This window comes from Vitis vinifera, chromosome 16 (genome assembly GCF_030704535.1).
Source record: "Vitis vinifera cultivar Pinot Noir 40024 chromosome 16, ASM3070453v1".
NCBI lineage: Eukaryota > Viridiplantae > Streptophyta > Magnoliopsida > Vitales > Vitaceae > Vitis > Vitis vinifera.
The window spans coordinates 26,879,659-26,893,048 of record NC_081820.1 but is presented as its reverse complement, the minus strand read 5'-3'; the positions used below and the strand labels follow the sequence as shown (position 1 = coordinate 26,893,048).

Sequence of the window (13,390 nt, the reverse complement as noted above, 5' to 3'; positions counted from 1 at the left end):
AATAATTAAAATAAGTTAATAACTTATAAAATAATTTATTAATTTTAAATTTATTTATCTATTTTATTTAATAATAATTTTTATATTTAACTTTTTAAAGACAATAATATATACATTCATTTTCTTGCCATCAAATGGTAAGGTATGGGTGGTAATTGAGTAATTAAAAATGCGGCCGAACGCCGTTTTTTGAACCAATAAGATTGAAGGAGCCGCGATCCTTAAAAGACATGTCTTTGTTATCTTTATCATCTTTATCTTTGGTCTGGGATATTTACGCATATGCCCTCGACCAAAATCTCATTATTATATTTCATACCCCCACTATTTCATCTTTTTCTCCTTCACGCCCTCATTTCACGACTTGTCACATCTCATCTTAATGCCCTCCGCTCCTCGATAAGCTAGCCGCACGCGCTGGGGTGTCACGTGTGAGCACTCTCCCATCGAGCTGCTGACACTAGAGGAATAGTGTGCTGTCGGGCACGCTCGGGTCGGCGCGTGGAGTTATGGTACAGCTGTTTGCTATTAAGAGGGCACTCCTCGGGGCGATTCGTTGAACGCGTCACCCACTAGCTGCTTCACGTGTTTCGAGGCAGGGTGAACTGACGGCGTTTAACGGGAGAGGGCGTCTGTTTTGACAGCTCTTAATGTGCTCCGTACAATTTGTCCATTCCCTCTTTCAGATATCTGATATCTTAATCCTTTTTATATATGTGTTAATAATATAAATACATAATATACAAAGACTTCACCGCGAAGTAAAAATAAAATCTCTTATTAAATTAAAAAAAAACAACAAATTTGGTTTGATTTGGAAAAATGTTTTCTTTCTTTATCTGTGAATTTTTTTAAATTATTAGATTTTTTATTAATAATATTTTCATTAAAAAATGGGTAAATATTTAAATATTAATAATAAGATGCAAGAAAATAACAATTTTTAATAATAATAATAATAATAAAATCACAAAAAATACTATCCTATAAAATAATCATAATAATGATTTTTAATTATTTTTCTCGTATATATCATTAGACTTTTCGAAATTAAGATTGTCATTCAGACAAAATAATTAAACACAGAAATTCGAAGTCAAAAATGATCTTATCAGCTGTGAGCAGAGCAGAGGAGTGAGCTGGTTCCCGAGGCGCCCCTTCATGGAAGAGAAGCGCCCAGATCAAGTGAGAATTGCAGAATAGAATAGAGAAAGGTAAAGGGTTTGGGTACGGTGTTTAGCTTTGCATGCAGAAAACGATAGATACCATCAATAATGAGTGAGAGAGAGAGAGAGGGGGGGGGAGAGAGAGAGAGGGCTTTTACTATTTTGTCTAGAAACAACGGTGCGAATGTTGGAAGCATGGAAGCAAAGCAAAGGCCGAGAATGGCGGCAACCCATTACTTATAATTGTATAAACCCACTTCAGCCCCACACCCCATTCTCATCCTGAGAAAAGATAAAAGAGAGACAAGGGCAAGGTGGTGTGGGAGATTTTTGTGGTAAGGTGGTGGGTGTTTTTGTCTTGAAAAATCCCATATAAGGATAGGGTTTAAGGGGGTGGTGGAAAGGTGGGTTTGCCATATAGGGAAAGTGGGTTTATGAGGGGGAGAAGGAGTGGCGGGTTTGGCGTTTGAGTCAAGGCATGAGTGGTAGTGGTGGTGGGGGGTTGGGTTTGACACTGCAACAACGTGGGACTGAATCTTTCCTTTTTCCTTGTAGTAGGATGATGATGATGGTTCGTCATAATCATGACCGTGCATTTGAGGGCGGTGGTGGTGGAGGTGGAGGTGGTGGTGATGGGCATGGACCCACCGGGAGTGGCGGAGCAGAGGAGGTGGTCAGGTGTATGAGTGATATATACGATGTTGCTGGTGGTTCTGGTAGCGGTGGAGCAGTAGGTGTAAGGACTTCCCTGCAGCCTTTTGACATTTCTTCTGCTACCACAACTACTCCTTCTCACACCTCCTTCAAATCCCCAGGTGCCCTATTTCTTTTCTTTTCTTTTCATTTGGGTGGGTCAATGACTCGGTTCACAAAGTCAATAATCACTTCTTGTTCTCTTATTACCATTAATCTCTATTTCTCTCTCTGGAAGATCAAATCTTTCTTTGTCGGAGACAATCCATGACGATGATATATTCATGTTCTAATGAATGTATGAAAAAGAGAGATGAGATTAAATATGAGAGAGAGAAAGTGGAGAAAAGGTCTGAGACTCTGAGGATGTTGCATTTTTGTGTGTAGCAGGAGCAGGAGCAGGTGCAGGAGGGATGGCGGCATCTTTGGGCTTCCCTTTTACAAGTGCTCAGTGGAAGGAGCTTGAGAGACAAGCTATGATTTACAAGTACATAATGGCCTCTGTTCCTGTTCCTCCTGAACTCCTCATGCCCATTACCAGAAATTTCTCTGAGTCTGCTGCTTCCCCCCACTCTACCTGTAATAATATTCTCCTCTCTTTTCTCGACGGGTTGTTCTGACTTTCCTCCATTGATGTGGGTTTGTTTTTGTTTCTGAAAATTCTACTCTCTTTTTGGCTCTGTTTTGGGCAGTGGGGAGGGGTTCTATCTTCAACCTCCGTTTCTCTAATGGCGCAGATCCAGAGCCAGGGAGATGCCGAAGAACAGATGGGAAGAAATGGCGGTGCTCAAGAGATGTGGCACTCAATCAGAAGTACTGTGAACGGCACATGCACAGAGGCCGACCCCGTTCAAGAAAGCCTGTGGAAGTTCATGCCGACGTCAACAGTAGCCACAAGAAGACCCGCCATTGCCATGCTCTTCCTGCAACTCCTGCAACTCTTTCTAGCCCCATGCTAACCAACACTTCTTGTTCTCAATCGCAGTATCTTGGATCTGCCCTTGACCCACGCCATCAAAGCCCTGTTTTTCTCTATAAATCTGATTCTAAAGCTTCACCCTTTACGCCTCTTGTCTCTGTTCCATCATTCAAGGAAACTAGGTGAGTTTGTTTTCTTTTTCTCCCTCTTTGTAAAAGATCTGATTGGTGAGGAAGAAACTGAGGAAACGAATTTTAATGTTTTGATATAGACTAGTGGGTTATTAGCTGTTTGGATGCTGAGAAAATAAAGAACTTTTGTATTAAAGTTCAGTGCTTGTTTTACCAGCCTAGCTGAACTGGTTTTCTTTTGCTTTACTCTAGTTTCCCAGCATCCAAAAGAAGGGTAAAAGGGTGTAGAATCAAAACATGAAGTGATTCCTTTTTTTCTTTTCTTTTGGATTACTGATTTGGTGATTTGTAATTGGAAATTGAAGGAGCTTGGAGTGGATGGCCAAAGGAGAAGCAGCTCCCATGGCTACAAGTGATCAACAGTGGCAGCAGTTGATGCAGACCAAAATAGGATTGACAATAGAGAGCTCCAGCTCCATTTGTAATTCTAATGCCTCAGTTTTTAACCAGCAGTACCAAGAAGAGCCCATAAATTTGAACTCATATACAGATTTCAGTGCCGGAGCAGATAATCCAGGGAGGGATTCAATCAATATGTTCCTCAACCCAGGTGTTATCTCCTTACAAAAGCCCCAGACTGAAACCCCAAGAGCTTTCATTGATGCCTGGTCGAGTGCAGTCACTGAAAACCCTGCAAATACGTGCAACAAGAGCTCTGTTTCTTCCAATGGGAAGCTCCCATTGTCTTCCCTCACTCTCTCAATGGGCGGTGACAATGGAATTGAGAACGAAATGGGTCGTACTGAGATGGGTTTGAGGATAGTCGATTCCGGAGGAGGCGGCTGTGAAAAGCCTCAGCTCTCAACCTGGCTGACCCCTGCTTCTTGGGCAGGGTTGGCACCAGGTGGGCCATTAGCAGAAGTGCTGCGACCGAGCTCGGTTGCAGCAGCCTCAAATCCAGCATCTCCCCATGGTGGCAATGGTGATTCTATTAGCCTATCTGAGACTGCAGCCTCATCCCCATCGGGGGTTCTCCAGAAACCAGTGGTATCCCCATCTGATAGCAGTGGTAACAGCAGCCCAACACTCACTGCTTCACCAGCCAAACCAGAGATCACTTTCCCATGGCTGAATCAGAGCAAGGTAGCATCTGCTGAATGAGTTGCCTTTGTTGTTAATGTTTGTTGCTTTACTGGTTGGTTTGTTTGTATAAGATAAGATATTTGCTTTTAGCTGTATTGAGCTGTGACATGTGAACTGGTTTGAAGAAGATAAAAAGAGTTTTTGTCTTTAATTATACTTCATCCCTTTCCATGGACCTTGGAGAACTGATCATTTGCCTAAAACCCGAAAACTATATTAATTGAATGAATCTTCCATTGAAGTGATCACGTAAAAACTCGAAAAGTAGAACATTATTTTAATCAAGGGTCTGAATGAAACTGTTTTCTAAGCTTGTAGAAGATGATGCTGCTTTTGATGATCTTCTTCTGCGGGTTTCAAATTGGTTTTTGAAATGGTTGGAAGTGAGAATACAAAATAGTTCTCCCAAATTTAGTTGTCTGGTAAAGGTAGACAAGGGACAAGGGATTTGGTTGTTTTGTTTGCTTTATGACTCAATTGTGGGCAGCAATGCAATGGATACTGTTAATAATAACAAACAAAGCTGATGCTTATGATTCTAATGTTAGGAAAACGAGAAGAGCAGCTGATTTCATCAGTTTTGGCTCTACCCCAAATACGGAGCTGATTATGGACCTACCCACCTCACCATTGTTAAAAAATTTTGCAGTACTCAGCTTGTCTGACTCTCCACTTATATTTTTGAAAACATCGGAACCAACCCTCTGGCATGTGTCGCTAAAAAAAAACATGCCAATGCCCACTAGACCAACTTTTATTTAAAGGTGAAAGGGAACATTGGAAAGTTCGTGTTCTAGGTTAATACGATCTTATCTAAGTCCGATTTCCGTGCCCCAGACCTCGGATTCCGAAGAACACAAATCTTAGTAATCCTTTGTCTAAAGAACAGAATAATTTTCCCAACTGAAGTGGGGCATGTGTCAAGAAACGCTCAAGAGGCAATGTGTAGTGGCACAGTACTACAATTGGCGGCAAGTGGTCCTATGAAAATGGTTTCATAGGACCACTTGGCGCAAACATTTTTTTCGCCTAAGAACTCAATTGTTGCTTTGACAAGTGAGGAAAAAAGGGGAAGTGAAATTGTCATGAAAAACTTGGTACATCATATAATACGAGCTATTCGAGCTCGAGACTTTAGCACGAGATTAAAATGGTCAGGAAAACTTGATACATCAAATAAGTCAAGCTATTCGAGCTTGAGACTTTAGCACAAGATTGAAATGATCATGAAAAACTTGATACATCAAATAATACGAGCTGTTCGAGCTCAAGTTATTAATGACTGGACGAAACCAAGAAATAACCCCTCACAACGACCCAATTGCAAGAGCGGAGCTCTACCAACTGAGCTATATCCCCCAAGCCAAGTGGAGCATGCAAGAAGGAGTTAGATGCTTCTTCTATTCTTTGATCATGAAAAACTTGATACTTCAGATAATACGAGCTATTCGAGCTTGAGACTTTAGCACGAGATTCGACTTTTTGGGGATACAAGTCTCACTGCCTTCTAAAGACAAATCTAGTACACAAGCAAATACGAACTAAACTATCTTCCGTTCAATGTTCATTACTATACATCTAGACAAATCTAGTATACAAGCAAATACGAACTAAACTATCTTCCGTTCAATGTTCATTACTATACATCTAGCACAGAATAACCAGTTTTAGTTATTTTTTTTTAGTAACAATTTTTGTAGCAACGTTTCTAAAAAATGACTTAAAACAAATGATTGTCTAAGAATCAATTTAAATAATTTTCAAACACGGTCTTAATCTCTCTTGGATTTGGCCTCACTGTATCATCAACTACCATGGCCGCAGGACTACAGGAACCAATGTATGAAGAGTCTCTGAAAGGTCTCTATCAGTTGGTCTTAGAGAAACTGTATGCTTTGGTAAACTAGCCTTGGGAAACTTTATCAAAGAAAAATACTAAAGATCCACCCACCAAAGCAAAGGTGTGTAAAGCCAAAAAATTCAAGTACTAGTGAGTTTATTAGATAGAGAACTGGGAAGAACAGGAAAGGGAAAAGGGAAAAGGCCCAAAGTGTGATAGAAACTACTCTTGAATCACTTACCTAAAAAATCTCTAGGGAGCTGTGAAGCATAGTTTATTATGTAAAACCTGATTATAAAAGAACACTCTTGGTTTTCAAAAAATCCCGCTTTTCAAATAACAGGTTTACGAGTTGACGTCATTTCATTTGAAAATTAATTGATTTTAAAATGTTAAATTTTTGTATGACATCGGAAAAGTATACAAGTTTTACATAACTTGTCTAGTGAGAAGAGATCCAACCTTTTTATGTTATTCGATATTACATCCATTCAAGGGCTTGCATCATTTAGGTAGAAAGAGATAGTCGCAATTGAGTTTAAATTTGGCACCATAATTTGAACTTGATCCCATGCATATTGAGTTTAAGGCTTTCGTCGTATCATTTAAAAATCAATTGATTTTCAATCAATAAAAAGATTAAATCAGTTTATAATATTCGATATCATACTTATGACAGACTTATGTTATCTTAAGACCGACATAAAGCCTACTTGAGGTCTTAAGTAAATCATCGTGCTTACATCATTTAGATAAAGTGTTTAATGATGTGTTCTATGGGTGATTTGAAGGTTCTATCTTTGCGCGGGGATATCAAATGAGGTTCCCTCCATGTCTCTAGGAAAATCCTTGGGAACTTTGTTAAAGGAAATGGAATGAATGGTCCATTAAAGCAAGAGATTAACAATACAATAGGAGAAAGCATGGACTCAGAGCTACCTTTTTCAGTACTAGATTATACTACAAAGTGAATGAGAATCAGTAAAAGCAAAAAATTAGCACATTATGAAACAAAATTTAGGTTTTGACAAAAGATTAAAAACAACTATATTAGGGGTCCCTAGTCCCAAAAATCAATATGGATTATGAAAGTATCATTCGCTTTCATGTCACGAGCCCTATATCTTTGGACCTAACTTTTAAAACACATCTACACATACAAGACGAGTCATTCTCAAGAGTAAGGCGGGAAAAAACAACATTAAAGATCATATGAGTCATTCTCAGAGTAAGGCGGGAAAAAGCAACATTAAAGATCATATGTCGTAACATGTCTAGATGTTTGTTCGTTTTCGGTAGATTTAGTTGTGGTTTTATGTGGGATATCACAATATGAGTGTCAATAAATGGATGGAAAATTTTGAGTGTCAACAGGGTCTAATGCCAAAAATTGCCCAATTGCAAGGTAGTTAGGAAAATCAAGGAATCAAGCCTAAGGTGGATTCACTTGTTCACACCCAAACTGAGGTGTGGTTAACCACATACTGCAGTACTAAAAGTAATAGAACCAGAGAAGGATTGAAAAGATTGTTTGGTATTGCTTTTGAGGAAGGTTTGATTTGGTTGTTACAAACTTCATTACAGATGAGAATTTTCATCTCTCAAATCATACATTCCCCTTCATCATCTACAACTTGACTCTGAATTTCACACTGAAAACTTCATTTCTGGTTCCCGTCCTCAGCCCCTTCCCAAGATGACTGGTTGAATGTTGATCTCATCACCATGGCTCTCCTCACAACAGGAAGACACATTCGAGCCCTCAAAGTTACTACCAAAAGTTTCGCCCTCAATGCCAGTGGCTCCGAACGGGTCAGGATCAGGGAAAGAAAGGCGTTTTCTGGCCGACCCTGGTCTATCCCTCTCTGGGGTTGAAGCCCTCTGGCGTGGTGCACTCTGGGACCGGGCCCGAGCCTTGGCTGATTCAGTAGAGGCCATGTAATTTGGCATTGCAGCAGCCCCGGCGCTGCTACTTGACCACATTCCATGGTAGTAAATTGAGCCTAGTTTCGGTGTCTGAGCAGCTGAATGGCATCGAGGGCTGGCTGAATGAGCTTGGAAAAGCTTGATCTTATATGGAGAGGGCGTGATAGGAGATGGGGGCTGATGGAATGGTCTCTGGAAGATGGGGGTTGAGTAGGAGTAAGGCTGAGAGGTGTCCACTTCAACTGTTTTTATGTGCTCTCTTTGGTCACATGAGCTTCTGCCTGTACTCTCCCAATGCTTTGTCACCATCCGCCGATCGAGCCGTCTTGGTTTGTCTTCAAGCTCTCCTTCACTAGCATGGTACTGGTCCTTTCTGGACGATCTCCATATCTTTTTCATGGTACCATACAAGAAATTTATCTTAACAATGACCCCACAAATACTTTAAGGAAAAATCAGGAGATCAGCAAGACAGATCAAAACCTGGTGGGCGAAGGCATGAGCAAGGGCCTCTTCTTCACGTTTCTTGGTGTGTGGGTGATCATCCCAATCCCAAGCAGACTGCAATTCAAAAAACAAACCAATTAAACTAAGGAGTTTGATGAAGCTTTTAACATTAAGATTTCTCAGAAAAATTTTCTTACACACCATGGATTTTCTATTGAGAAGATTTGACTCCCATAAGCTGCTAGGATCGCTGAATATGGAGTCGATTTTCTCCTCGTGTGAGAGCGAGAGTCTCTTGCGCTGATCACAGACCCGGGCTTGGACCCGAACCAGAGCTTGCATGCAGCGAAGAGTCTTCTTTGCTCGCTTCCGGACGTTGTGGCCTCTCACCAAAGCCTGCAGCTTCACCAGCCCTTTGAGCGCCCGAAGAGCCTTCCTTGCCTTCAAAACCAAAATGATTTATCGGATCAGACCCACCTTATGTAAACAGAATAAGAGATTGTCGAAAGTTCAATATATACCAGATAGCCTCTGAATGCGGTCTGAATAACAATGGCAGCACAGTGTTCTCTAACGAAGATGGAAGGCCGCCTAGTGAGGCGAGCAACCTCCACCGCTGCTTTCGCCGTCGCAACTGCTGCCTCGGCGGCGGCTGCCGTCGCCATTGCCACTGCAATGGCATGCCTTTTCTCAGCGTCAGCAGCCTCAGAAACCGGATTTTTAGCCATTCTCGCAGTGCCGGTGGTCTCTGCAGAATTGGCTCTGGTGGTTATAGTCCTTGTTTCACAGAGTTGTACGCCGGTCTCGTTGTTGTTGGAATGTTTCCGAAAAATCCATCTTCGTTTTCCCCGCTTCTGCACAAACCCAGAAACAAATCCCATTACAATTTACACCCACCAACCGAGAACTCATTTGATCAACTATTTTCCATGAAACCAAACAGAACCTCACCTTTTCTTCTTCCTCTTGTTCATGTTCTTCTCTCTTACTTGGAGACCTGAAGGCCCTCTTCACTGCAGTCAACCAGGATCCAGCTCCACCAATCTTCCCCATTACAAAAAGCACACCCCAAAACTCCAACTACATTAATGTCAAAACCTAGCAGAGGCAGACACAGCTTTTGGGATTCATTTATGGGAGCTTCTCAGTTTGTAAAATGAAGAGATGGGCCAAAAGCTAAAGTAGAGCTTGGTCACTTCAACTGGGCAGTTGGGCTTTGCCCCAGTATATTGGAACAGTTGCAGACATTGAGCTTATATGTACTGCTCATAAAAGAATTATTGTTCTCTTCTGGCATGCATACAGTTGGAGACAAGAGCATCAAAGAGAGAGTAGTCTCGAGAATGTTGAAAGCTTAAAGAGAAAGAGAGAAAGAAAAAGAGAAAGAGAGAGAGAGAGAGATAGGGGGTTAAGCTTTTGCTTTTGCTGTAATGTTGAACTCTCACGGCTTCACGTGTTTCGCTGTTTTGAGATCTCGGGGAGGGAGAGAGAAGACTGAGCAGTGAAATAATGGTGTTCCCCCTTTTGGGATTGAGTTCCATAGGATGATGATCTGGTGGTGAGTGTCTTGGTTTTGCGAGTTGGTGTAAGCCACTCGTTACTGAACACGTGTGATTTGAAGGTTAGTTTGGTCATTCGAGGAATTGCTCTCGAAAAGTGTCGTGGTTCAATTGGATAATCATGGAATTTTTGTTTGAAGGAATCCATTTTTTGGTATTCTTTCCACGTCTTCATCTGTTGACCGTCAAAAGAGTACGAGAAATAGCATCCAATAAAGCCACCACAACCGCAAGTAAGAAAAATAGATTTTTTCTCTAATTAACAAAAATATTAATTACACTATATTATAAAATTTTTAATAAAGGAGAAAAGTAAAATGAATAAAAAATAAAAATAAATTTAAAATCAATAAATTATTTTTATATTTTTTTAATTTCATTTTACTTATTTTAATTTTTTGATACACAAACTATATTTTATTTTTTTATACTTTTTATATGAAAAAGAATATAAAAGAAATTATAATTTAAAAAAAAAAATCTCTTCTTAGTATTTTTCTAAATAAAATATAGAATAAAATAATTTCATGTTTCATCTATCTTAACATCTACATTATGATCGAAATATCAATTTTAGCTTTATCGAATGTTTGTATTCTAATCGTCAAAATATGAATATCTCACATTTTTTTTATCCGAATATGAAATATTAATAAAAATATATCTAATAATTCTTCTAATAAACTTGGAGGAGGAGGATCGATGAAAATATGAATGGCCAAAGGATTTGATGTATACCATACAAAATGTCCTTTCTAATTCTCCATCGGAGAAGACACGAGAGGGATGGATGTTTCCGGAAAGAAGGAGAAGAATGGAGAGCATGCATGGCGACAGGTGTTGGCCCCAGAACATTCAAGATTCATCCACACCCATCTCGGGCCATCTCCCCTCTCTTCATATATGCCACCTTCTCTTCTCTTCCCCCATCAATCCTTTCACTCTGAACTCTGCTTTCAGTACAGATATCCATAAAACCAGTGTCTATGGCTTCTCTCAAGGCTTTCCCATTTTCATCTTCGCCTCTGGCAACCCACAAACCAAGCCTTTCAAAGGGGGTGGCGGGGGCTCCGTGCTCTGCTTTCTTCCCTTCTTCTCGCCATGGCGGGCGCTCTAGGCTGGCTCTTGTGAGAGCCGAAGCCACGGGAGAGAACAAAGACGCATCCCTCGACGTCCAGGTGCATCAAGGCAACAAGGGCGCCACCGCAGTTGAACGCCAGCCTCGTCGTCTGGCTTTGGATATCTCACCTTTTGGTAAGTGTATATTAGCTTCTCTTCTTCTCATTTCTCTACTGTAATCCATTATAATAACATAGGTTTGGTTCAATTTCCAGGGCTGTTGGACCCCTTCTCTCCAATGAGGACCATGCGCCAAATGATGGACGCAATGGACCGGATGTTTGAAGAGACGGTGGCATTCCCCGGCTCGGCGGAGGTGCGCTCGCCGTGGGATATCGTGGACGACGAGAACGAAATCAAGATGCGGTTCGATATGCCGGGGCTGTCGAAGGAGGACGTCAAAGTGTCGGTGGAGGATGACTTGCTTGTGATAAAGGGGGAGCAGAAGAAGGAAGAAGGTGAGAAAGATTCATGGTCTGGGAGCGGCTTCAGCTCGTACAGCACACGCCTGCAGCTACCTGATAACTGTGAGAAGGACAAGATAAAAGCGGAGCTGAAGAATGGGGTTCTTTCGATCTCCATTCCTAAGACCAAGGTAGAGCGCAAGGTCATTGATGTGCAGATTCAGTGAAAAGCGCCCATGAGTGTGTTGAATTTTTGTGGTGTTCTCTCTATATGCATATATATATATATATATATAATCTTGTAAAATTAAGTGTTTTGAAGTGTGAGTATTTATGAATGATATTGAGGAAGTTCCAGGAATTCCATACGCAGATTCATGAGAGGAAAATCATATTTTGCAGTAAGAAATTTTTGAGTTTCGCTGCCAGAATCCCAAAAAGAAAAAAAACAACACAGCAATTTCTCCATTTACAGGAAATATATGTGGTCTTCGTCTGTTTTCCATCTCTGAATAACCAGAAAATCTGTTGGTTGCAGTGCCCAGTGCCCACAGCTCTTCTACTCGATTCCTTCAGGGATGGGATCAAGCTTGGGCTTCCAATTTCTGGGTGATGATAAATCAACCGACTGAGACAGCAGCAGCTCCTCCAATGATATTTGCTTTGACAACAAGTCTTGGAGCTGCTGCTTTGTAATCACCACTTTGATCCTCTTCATCCCACTTCCCTTCTGCCCTCCATCATCAGCCATGGATGACACCTCTGGGGCACTGACAGAACCCCCAGAAGAACAAGGGCAAGGAAGAATATAATACACTTTGCCAATCTTCAGCTCATAATCTGATGGGAGATGCTGCAGGGCCTCTCTTGATACACCTACACCCAACCCTGAAAAATTCACCAACACATCCTTAACAAGAATTGGACCCCGGAATTGGATCATCTTCCCATCCCTCTTCACCACCCACAAAACCCTCCTCTTGCTGGGAATACAAAGAGCAAAGCAATTACCCATTTTGCCTCAAAGCTTGTAAGAAACCAGAGAGAGGATGTAGGGGGGGAGAGACCAGAGAGGTAAATTAATATAGTAAATGGGCTGTTTATAGTTTTGAGTGAAAGGGTGGAAAGGGCGGAAAGCTAATGGCTTGGAATCCAGGAGAGGAGTCAGAGAAAATGTGTGGAATTTCAAAATTTTCAACACGCATGCAACAGAGGTCGGTTAGTGGAAGGTGGCTCTTTGGCTTTGGCTTTGGATTTGCTCAAAGTCTAAAGCTTTTCCCATACTGTCCGTGAAGTTGGTTCTATGAAATGTATTGGTTATACGCTCTATTCCTTCCTCCTTTTTATGGGATTTGCATCATCTCTTAGCTTTGCTTTGGGTGATGTCAAAGGAGAATAAGTGAGAGGTTTAACTAATGTTTTTGTTTCTTCCAAGAAAGAGGGAAGAATAATGTTTTGAGATTGTGTTGTATGTAGGGTAGAGCTCAACTGGGTTGGATGTATTGTGTGGAAATGTTTTTGGTAGGGTTAATCATATTAGGCTGAGATGCAGTTGAGACAATATGGTTTAGGTTAGATTAGGGCACATGGGGTTTGGTAAAGAAGAAGTTTTTTCCCCTTTTATTTGGGGGGTGGGGGTGGATGTAGTGAGTTAGCTAGCTAGATTTCAAGCCAAAATGTATCAATTTTTGTAAATAGACAAGTTACTCACCTTATAATAAAAATGATAATATTATCTCGTTTATATAATTATACTGATGCGAGAATTAGATACATGTTCCTTAGTCTTCTTGAAATCTTATCATGATTCCACTCTTTTTTTTATTCTCTTAGAACCGTTCAATTCATTAGCTCCTTCTTTCATATTCTTAGAACCATTCAATTCATTAGCTCCCACTTGGACTAGGGGGATGTTTTTTTAAGTGAACGGCCTAATAAATCTTCCCTACTTAGCAACTATAATATTTTTTTACAAATCCAATTGCTTGAAGTGATGGTAGATTGGCACCTCCACTAAGACACTTTCATTATCACACCAAGGAA

At 40.8% G+C, this 13,390-nt stretch overlaps 4 protein-coding genes across 5 annotated transcripts; 2 read left to right on the top strand and 2 right to left on the bottom strand.

Annotated features, from left to right (window-relative positions):
* Positions 1-1,177: 1,177 nt before the first annotated feature.
* Positions 1,178-4,208, top strand: LOC100250422 (growth-regulating factor 4). 2 transcript variants are annotated; one of them, XM_010664622.3, is made up of 4 exons: positions 1,178-1,981; positions 2,247-2,438; positions 2,552-2,960; positions 3,275-4,208. In XM_010664622.3, the coding sequence occupies exons 1-4, from the start codon at positions 1,645-1,647 to the stop codon at positions 4,068-4,070; spliced, it is 1,734 nt and encodes a 577-aa protein (XP_010662924.1). In that variant the 5' UTR covers positions 1,178-1,644; the 3' UTR covers positions 4,071-4,208. The 2 variants fall into 2 exon arrangements, with proteins under 2 accessions (XP_010662924.1, XP_002271355.3); XM_002271319.5 differs by having other exon boundaries at positions 1,277-1,981; positions 2,250-2,438.
* Positions 4,209-7,408: 3,200 nt separating this feature from the next.
* LOC100255609 (protein IQ-DOMAIN 18) lies at positions 7,409-9,756 on the bottom strand. The gene is made up of 5 exons (XM_010664623.3): positions 9,217-9,756; positions 8,787-9,119; positions 8,467-8,706; positions 8,302-8,379; positions 7,409-8,208 (listed from the first exon to the last, which is right to left on the bottom strand). The coding sequence occupies exons 1-5, from the start codon at positions 9,316-9,318 to the stop codon at positions 7,573-7,575; spliced, it is 1,389 nt and encodes a 462-aa protein (XP_010662925.1). The 5' UTR covers positions 9,319-9,756; the 3' UTR covers positions 7,409-7,572.
* An 844-nt stretch (positions 9,757-10,600) lies between these two features.
* On the top strand, positions 10,601-11,708 carry LOC100267630 (small heat shock protein, chloroplastic). The gene is made up of 2 exons (XM_002272382.4): positions 10,601-11,078; positions 11,159-11,708. The coding sequence occupies exons 1-2, from the start codon at positions 10,811-10,813 to the stop codon at positions 11,572-11,574; spliced, it is 684 nt and encodes a 227-aa protein (XP_002272418.1). The 5' UTR covers positions 10,601-10,810; the 3' UTR covers positions 11,575-11,708.
* Positions 11,709-11,742: 34 nt separating this feature from the next.
* On the bottom strand, positions 11,743-12,622 carry LOC104882245 (uncharacterized). The gene has a single exon (XM_010664624.3). It carries the CDS (start codon positions 12,360-12,362, stop codon positions 11,907-11,909), a length of 456 nt encoding a protein of 151 aa, XP_010662926.1. The 5' UTR covers positions 12,363-12,622; the 3' UTR covers positions 11,743-11,906.
* Positions 12,623-13,390: the final 768 nt, after the last annotated feature.

What these genes read in the sequence shown, in the direction of transcription:
- LOC104882245 (XM_010664624.3), bottom strand. Translation starts at nt 12,362, where the DNA reads ATGGGTAATTGCTTTGCTCTTTGTATTCCCAGCAAGAGGAGGGTTTTG.
- LOC100255609 (XM_010664623.3), bottom strand. Translation starts at nt 9,318, where the DNA reads ATGGGGAAGATTGGTGGAGCTGGATCCTGGTTGACTGCAGTGAAGAGG. An exon ending in AACAAGAGGAAGAAGAAAAG is followed by an intron (nt 9,120 to 9,216) that starts GTGAGGTTCTGT and finishes GGGTTTGTGCAG; the next exon opens with AAGCGGGGAAAACGAAGATG. An exon ending in CCGCATTCAGAGGCTATCTG is followed by an intron (nt 8,707 to 8,786) that starts GTATATATTGAA and finishes TTGGTTTTGAAG; the next exon opens with GCAAGGAAGGCTCTTCGGGC.
- LOC100250422 (XM_010664622.3), top strand. Translation starts at nt 1,645, where the DNA reads ATGAGTGGTAGTGGTGGTGGGGGGTTGGGTTTGACACTGCAACAACGT. An exon ending in CACCTCCTTCAAATCCCCAG is followed by an intron (nt 1,982 to 2,246) that starts GTGCCCTATTTC and finishes TTTTGTGTGTAG; the next exon opens with CAGGAGCAGGAGCAGGTGCA. An exon ending in TGCTTCCCCCCACTCTACCT is followed by an intron (nt 2,439 to 2,551) that starts GTAATAATATTC and finishes TGTTTTGGGCAG; the next exon opens with TGGGGAGGGGTTCTATCTTC.
- LOC100267630 (XM_002272382.4), top strand. Translation starts at nt 10,811, where the DNA reads ATGGCTTCTCTCAAGGCTTTCCCATTTTCATCTTCGCCTCTGGCAACC. An exon ending in TTTGGATATCTCACCTTTTG is followed by an intron (nt 11,079 to 11,158) that starts GTAAGTGTATAT and finishes TTCAATTTCCAG; the next exon opens with GGCTGTTGGACCCCTTCTCT.